We start from the raw sequence: 7,646 nt of genomic DNA on the forward strand, positions 1-7,646 counted from the left end.
TGGAAACCCACAGGGGCACCACTCCCCAGTTGGGTGGGGTTGGAATTGATTCGATGATGGCAGAGAGAGTTACTACAGCGTTAGAGGAGGTCAGACATCATGCCGACATTGTTCATCATCACAGATACTATACAAGATGTTACCATTTAAATTGGTGGAACTTTGTAGTCCAAACGTCTTTCATGCCCATTGTGGGCCTTTGGGTCGAGTGCCAAAGATCCGAGATCATTTCCTTTATACAATCAGCAAGGTGTAAAGGCAATGTTTCGATATTAAATGGCGTTTAAAATGCATTGTCTCATTAGAGAAAGGCATGCGAAGGTAAATCGCTTTGACAATGTTGTAGAACTGATTGTGGTGATGATTGTACAATTCCTCTGGATGTAACTCAACTAGTGAATTGGATAGCGGTCATGTGGTGTAGTGGTTATGCGCTGGGCCGCCTTTTGGAACCAGCAGCTGCTCTGTACAAGAAAGATGGGGCTTCCGCTGACTCTCGTAAAGAGTTTCAGTCTGGAAACCCACAGGGCAGTTCTAGTCTATTCTATAGGGCGGCTGTGAGTCAGCATTTACTGGATGGCAGTCAGTTTGGCTTGGGTTTGACCAGTGGTTCTCCACCTTCCTCGTGCTGCGACCCTTCTGACGTCCCTCATGTGGTGGTGACCCCTCAACCATAGAATTGTTTTCGTTGCTACTTCATAACTGTAATTTTGCTCCTGCTATGAATCGGGCGACCCCCGTGAAAGGGTCGTTTGACACCCCCAGAGGGGTCTCGACCCACAGGTTGAGAACCGCTGGGTTAGACAGTTATTGCAAAAATGAGGTATGGGTCTATCTGTCCACACATAGAAGCTGTCTTTGGCACAGACTTAATTAAAAAGCAGGTTGCACCACAGCATGAATAGAATGATAACAAAGCAAAAAAAAAAAAGTTACATAATGCAGATGGAGTTAGGTTAAAGTTTACTGTCCCGATCTTCCTTAGGATCCATTTAAATTTGTTCTGGTTTCTAATATTTCCTAATTTCTTTTAGACTGAGGTTTTTACCTGTTTTACTTTGCTAATCTTGTTAGTTTGTTTTTTAAATGTTTTTCTGTATATAAAATCCAAGCTAGCTAATTCCACAGAGGTGGTAACTGGATTAATGGTCCTTTGGGAGGGTGGCAGGGGAGGGTGGGGGAAATGAGGGGCTAATACCAATGAGGACAAGAATGAAGAAAACGTTCTACAACTGATTGTGGTGATGCTGATTGTACAACTCTTCTGGATATTACTGAACTACTGAATGTGTGATATGTGGATTGTATGCCAATAAAACTCTTGGGGGTAAACAGCTACATAAATGGGTTAACAAGCTAGTTAAAGATAGATGCATGTGCAAACAGTTCCCAGGGTCCCTTCGGCTCCTCCCCTCTGTGTAGAAGCAGCCAGCTGGTTTGGAGACAACAGTGCACTCACACAAACACATACACAGATTGAAGGCTGACCCTTGACCATCCAGAACCATTCAGCACCGGCCCATCCTCCGTGCACAGTGGGTACTCAGGGATGGGGACAGTGTGTTTTCCAAGGACAGCAAGGTTTCTTTGTCACGTTGCCTTTAGGATCCTCAACATTTCCCAGACTTTCTGCCAGCAGCTTTTAGTCGGCCTAAAATCAAGCTTAACATTGTAGAGAGGAGAGGAGCGTTTGGTGGCTCGACCTGGGTGGAGGGGCCATCTCTCCCCCAAGGCCCACCCTGGCACCTTCCTGGCAAGGTAGAGGGTGGCAATAGGCCAATGGCTAAACTCCTAGAATCTGTGTGGATAAGACCCAGGCCACAGTGGAAAGCTCCCCAGGTGACTCCAATGAGCAGCCAAGGTTGCCAACAAGTGCTTCTAGATGCACGAAGAATGTTACTACAAGATTTCTGGGCACTTTTCTCACCAGAAACAGTCAATAGGGATGGCTCAGGGGAGGTGGGATTACTTAGATGTAGGGGCAATCAGTCTAATTTTTTTTTAATGTAGCCACTTTCAGGGACCTTAATGATCTCAATGATCCTTAAGATTTGTAACATGGCTTTATTGTTATTGCCAGCTTTTTCTAAATTTCTGCAGAAACACATTCAAGTAAGCAGAATCAATGGCTGGCTTGGCAGTCTATTTAAGGAGGGAATCTTAACATTTTTATTTACTATAGTGAGAGGAATTGTCAATATATATAAATATACATGTACATCTACAATGTGTATACCCACGCATCAATGTAAGTGTAAGTATCAGTGGGAATTTCCTTCTGAATAAAACAATGAAGGCTAACTAGGAAAATACATGTCAAAAGGTGTTTGAACTGTGGTGCTGGGGAAGGATACTGAAAGTACCACGGACCGTCGAAACAAGAAACAAGTCGGTCTTGGAAGAAGTACAGTCAGAAGGCTCTTTAGAGGCGAGGATGTGGAGACTTTGGCTCACGTTCTTTGGACACGGTACCCGGAGAGACGGTCCCTGGAGAAGAGCATCATGCTTGGTCCAGTAGAAGGGCAGCAACAAAGAGGAGAGCCTCTCAGGAGATGAACTGATCCTGTGGTTGTAACCGTGGGCTCACGCATGGGAAGCGTTGTGAGGATGGCGCCGGACCAGGTGAGGCTTCATTCTACCGTAGGGAGGGTTTGCTAGGAGATGGAACTGACTCACTGGCCCCTAGCAACCCCACCACCACGCACAAGTGCACCCAAGTCTTGAAATCCACCCAAACCTCCGTGCTATTTTTCTTGAGACTATGTTCTTTGAAGGAGCCCAGGTATGTGGTGGGTGACGTGTTGGGCTGCTAACCTCAAGGTGAGCAGTTTGAATGCATGAGCCCTCTGTAGGAAGAAGGATGAGGTCTTCTGTTCCCATAGAGAGTGGCAGTCTCAGAAATACCGGTTCTCTCCTGTCTCCTGGGCACGCGCTGAGTCAGGAGTGCTTCGATGGCAGTGACGGCGAGCTCTGAGTGGTGGTGCGGTTACATGCTGGGCTGCTAAACACACAGGCAGCAGTGTGAACCCACGAGCTGCCCTTGGGAGAATGCCCAGGCTTTCTGCCCACAGGCAGGTGACAGCCCCAGCCTCTGAAACCCTAAGCAGGGTCACTGAGTTCGAAATGGACTCTCTGCCAGTAGGCTAGTTTTGATGTTCTTTGAGAAGGTACTTAGAAATAGGTATGCGCTGCTTGCTCTTCCTTGGAGAATGCTTTGAGATGGACTTATTCCCACCACAAGATATGCGTTCTCTACCTAACAAATTGGATTTTGAGTTCATTGAAGGCAAAGATCATATTGTGGTGAGGGGAATTTAAGATGCCACCTTTGAGCACTGTCCCCTGCGGGGTGACTTGGTTCCTCATCTGCCAATGGCATAAGTAGCTCTCCACAGACTGGTGGTGAAGCTTAAATGAAACCAGGAAGTTCAGGGTGCTCAGGACACACCTGTGACATAGTAAGTGTTCAATGAACAAGAATTAGATCAATGGATGACAACAACGATGATGCCTCTTTAACAGCAGTGGCTCTTGGGTTTGGCTGCAAATTGTAATTACATGGGAAGTTAAAAAACTCCTTACACCCAACCAATCAAATAAGACTTTCTGAAGGTGGGAGGCATTAGCAGTTCTCTGAAACTTCTTAGTTGATTTAAGAGGCCTAGATGGCATGTGTGTGTGTATGTGTCTGTGTGCGTGTGTGTCTGTGTGTAATCTAACCACCAGGTCAGTGTTCAAGCCCACCAGCCACTCCTTGGGAGAAAGACGAGGCTGTCTGCTTCCCTAAAGCTTCAGAAAGTCTATATCAGCAGTTCTTAACCTGTGGGTCATGACCCCTTTGGGGGGTCGAACGACCCTTTCCCAGGGGTCGCCCGATTCATAGCAGTAGCAACATGACAGTGATGAAGTGGCAATGAAAATAATTGTATGGTTGGGGGGTCACCACCACATGAGGAACTGTATTGAAGGGTCGCGGCATTAGGAAGGTTGAGAACCACTGGTCTATATAGATAGAGGTTGCTATGATTTGGAATCAGCTTGATGGCATGCGATGGGTTAGTTGATTTCAAGAGGAGGCCAGGCTCAAGAGCCACTGTTCTATGGCACGTTGTTCTCCCAGGGCTTTGGCACAACGCATACTCAGAAAGAGACTGGCCAACCGAGAATGTGAGCCAGGAGGGGGAACTCAACGCTTACCTGTGGAAATAACACCTGGTGGAAAAGCGGTACCTGTGTTTAGTTCATTACCTTCCATCATCAGGACCTCCTAGGGACACCAAGTACAAGTCGTTTGGAGAAAAGGCCAAGGCTTCAATTTTGCCCTTGTGGAGCGACAGCCGGGCAATCAGCTCCCTTTTCTTATAATCCCACAGAATGATATCTGCCTGCGGGAAGAGCATGCCTTAAGAAACACAGGCACATCTCCAGCGGTCCGAAGAAGAGAGCCACCCGTCTTGGTGAAAAGGAACCGGGGAGAGTCGCTGCTTGAGCAAGGAGATCACGTTTGACCCTTAGCGCAGCCACCAAGCAGGGAACGTTTTGTAAGCAGTGACTTGGGCTCGGGAGCCTTATTTGCCACAAGCCACAGCACCCGGGTTTCTAAACAGCAGACTCCTGCACTCCCCCACGACAGAAGGAAATGGGTAGAAAGAAAAGGGAAGGTTTTGAAATGAAGGAAGAGGAGAAGCACTTAGCCACAAGGAAGCAGCAACCTGGAGGGGGGTCTCCCCCCCCAATCTCTCTCCTTCTAAATCAGGGGTAGGGAACATGTGGCCCGAGGGGTGTGTAAACCAACCAACCAACCAACCCACCCCAAATTCACTTCTATAGAGTTGATGCCAACTCAGGGTAGCCCTATAGGACAGCGTAGAACTGCCCCCCGTGAGTTTCTGAGACGGTAACTCTTTATGGGAGGAGAAAGCCTCATCTTTCTTCCAAGGAGCGGCTGTTGGTTTTGAGGTGCTGACCTTGCAGTCAGCAGCCCAACATGTAACCACTGTGACACCAGGGCTCCTTGTGGGCCATTTACATGGTTCCAAATCATCACACCAGTAGCATCACACCCCTCCCCAACCAGAAGCAGTTCTAGTCATCAGGTTATGACTGAGTTAATTAAATAGTTGACCCGTGTGGCCCGAGGGTGATGCCATCACTATCCAAATAGCCCTTGGCAGAGGTCCCTCACCCCTGTGCTACATGGATTCACAAAGAGCTCTTTTCCATTTGTTTACCTTAAAGCCCATGAAGGTGACTTGTCCGGAGGCCAGGTAGACGCCACTCTTAGAGATGGCCACACAGGAGACGTTGTTGCCGTGGCCATGGAGGAAATTCTGTTCCTTCGTATTGATTGACTGAATGAGGACTGTGCAGCCCAAAGGATAAATCAGATGCTCCTGGTCCGGGTGACACTTCAGGCCATTGGGTACGTGCCCTACAAAAGAGAGAAGATGCAAGAATAATCACCTGAAACAGCACCGGCTGCATAATTGCTTCCTGGAACAGCCCCAAAGGAAGGCTTTGCAATAAACCTTTAGTGCAACTGAAAGAAGCTGGCAGGTAACAGGCAATTGACAAGGAGGTTGGTATAGTACGTTGTTGCTAGGTGCTTTTAAAGTCCACTCCCGGACTCATGGGGAACTCATGCACAATGGAATGAAATGCTGCCTGGACCTGGGCCATCTTCATGAGACCCTGGGGAACTGTGCTGGGCTAGTCCTGGTAGACTAGAGAAACCAATTCATGGACAGCTCATATGTGTAGGAAAGAGCTTTATCTATCTATAAGAGCAGTTGAATATTGAGAAAACATCCCAGCCCAGTCCAGATCAAGTCCATAAATCCGATATTAGCTCATATATCTGATACCAGTCTATAAAGTCCTCTTCAGACTCACAAAACATGCAATGACGCTGAATGCCGGGAGATCCCAGGCCAGTGGGTGCAAAGTCTTGTGGATCCAGTGGTGGTAGAAGCATCTCACGCTGGTGTAGGTCTCCATGTGGCTCCTCCAGTTCCCAGGGCACAAGGTCTATCAGCGTGGTGCCATGTGTCTTGTCAGTAGAGCATCTCTCAGGGAATGAGTCTTGAATCTTGTCAGTAGAAAGTCTCCAAGGGAGTGAGCAGAGAGAGTGTCTGTCCCACCTTCAGGGAGGAAAAACAGGAATTCCCAGAATCCTCAGGGGAAGACCATGCCCACACAGAGGTCTCATTGGCTATATAATGATTGCCAGGCTAGACTCCACCCCTTTACTCGCAATCCTCTCAAATTGACAAAAGATTATATAACTACCACATGAGCCATTGTAATCTTTAAGGTTTTCTTTTTTAAAAAATATGTATTTATTTATTTATCTTTAGGGTTTTCATGGGTGAATTTTCAGTAGTTCACTGGGTCTTTCTTCATCTGTAAAGAAACCTGTTTGACATCAGAACAACACAAAAGCCTCCACAGAGAGAGGAGTAATAATTAAGTCATGGTGCAGTGTCCAGGAAGCAAGCCCAGGTATTCTGCGGAATCCCCGCGTCCCTGCATAAACTGGTCCACCACAGTGCTTCTCAAGATTGAACTGCCTGAAATCCGTAGCTGTTGTTAGGCTCCCTCGAGATATTTCTGATCCATAGCAACCCAAATTGCAACAGAACAAAACACTGCCCGGTCCTGTGACATCCTCTCAATTGTTTGAGCCCATTGTCTCAGCCACTGTCCATCTATCTTATGAAGGGCCTTCTTCTTTTGCTGACCCTCTACTTTACCATGGTATCCTTCTCCAGAGACAGTCCGTGGTGATGATGTCTTCTGGTTGTCTAGCTCTATGAGTGGCGTTGGCTTTGCTTCTGGAAAAGGCAACTGCCATGTGTGTTCGAAGCCCACTTCTGGTACCATATGTGTTAGTTTGGGTAGACTAGAGAAACAAATTCATAGATACTCACATGTGTCCAAGAAAGAGTTATATATAAAAGAGTAATTGTATATTAAGAAAACATCTCAAAAAAAAAGAAAACATCTCAGTCCAGTCCAGATCAAGTCCATAAGTCCAATATTAGCCCATATGTCCAATACCAGTCTATAAAGTCCTCTTTAGACTCATGAACGCATGCAATGATGCCGAATACAGGAAGATTACAGGCCAATGGGTGGAAAGTCTTGTGGACCCAGTGGTGGTGAAAGCATCTCACCACTGGTGTGGGTCTCCATGTGGCTCCTCCAGCTCCAGGGCTCTGGCTCCATCAGAGTAGCTCCATGTGGCAAGTCAACAGGAATGTCTTGCAGGGAGACAAAGGTATTGGGTGTCTCCCACCTCTAGAGAGGAAGACTGTAGTTCCCAGAATCCTCTGGAGAAGGCCATGCCCAAAGAGAGACCTCATTGGCTATGACCTGATTGACAGGCTAGACTCTACCCCTTCACAAGTTGACAGATTATATAACTGTCACAGAAAATATCATGCTTTGGATAGCATGTTCAAAGTATGTGAGAGAAAGTTACCACCTCACTTTTTTTTTAAACGTTTTATTAGGGGCTCATACAACTCTTATCACAGTCCATACATACATCAATTGTGGAAAGCACATTTGTACATTCATTGCCCTCATTATTCTGAAAACATTTGCTCTCCACCTAAGCCCCTGGCATCAGCCCCTCATTTTTC

At 46.8% G+C, this 7,646-nt stretch overlaps 1 protein-coding gene and 1 non-coding gene across 2 annotated transcripts in view; both read right to left on the reverse strand.

Moving 5' to 3' along the window:
• Positions 1-7,646, reverse strand: part of CFAP52 (cilia and flagella associated protein 52) — a 63,841-nt gene that overhangs the window by 38,472 nt on the left and 17,723 nt on the right. The window contains exons 2-3 of the mRNA XM_004712943.2: positions 5,232-5,431; positions 4,249-4,385 (exon numbers count right to left, since the gene is read on the reverse strand). Coding sequence (XP_004713000.1) covers positions 4,249-4,385; positions 5,232-5,431 — 337 coding nt within the window. The remainder of the gene's footprint in view (positions 1-4,248; positions 4,386-5,231; positions 5,432-7,646) is intronic.
• LOC115870620 lies at positions 2,003-2,136 on the reverse strand. The gene has a single exon (XR_004046807.1). It is a non-coding gene; the product is annotated as a small nucleolar RNA SNORA33 (small nucleolar RNA).

The sequence above is a fragment of the Echinops telfairi genome, unplaced genomic scaffold (assembly GCF_000313985.2).
Source record: "Echinops telfairi isolate 266 unplaced genomic scaffold, ASM31398v2 ScPeMD7_2010;HRSCAF=2546, whole genome shotgun sequence".
Taxonomy (NCBI): domain Eukaryota; kingdom Metazoa; phylum Chordata; class Mammalia; order Afrosoricida; family Tenrecidae; genus Echinops; species Echinops telfairi.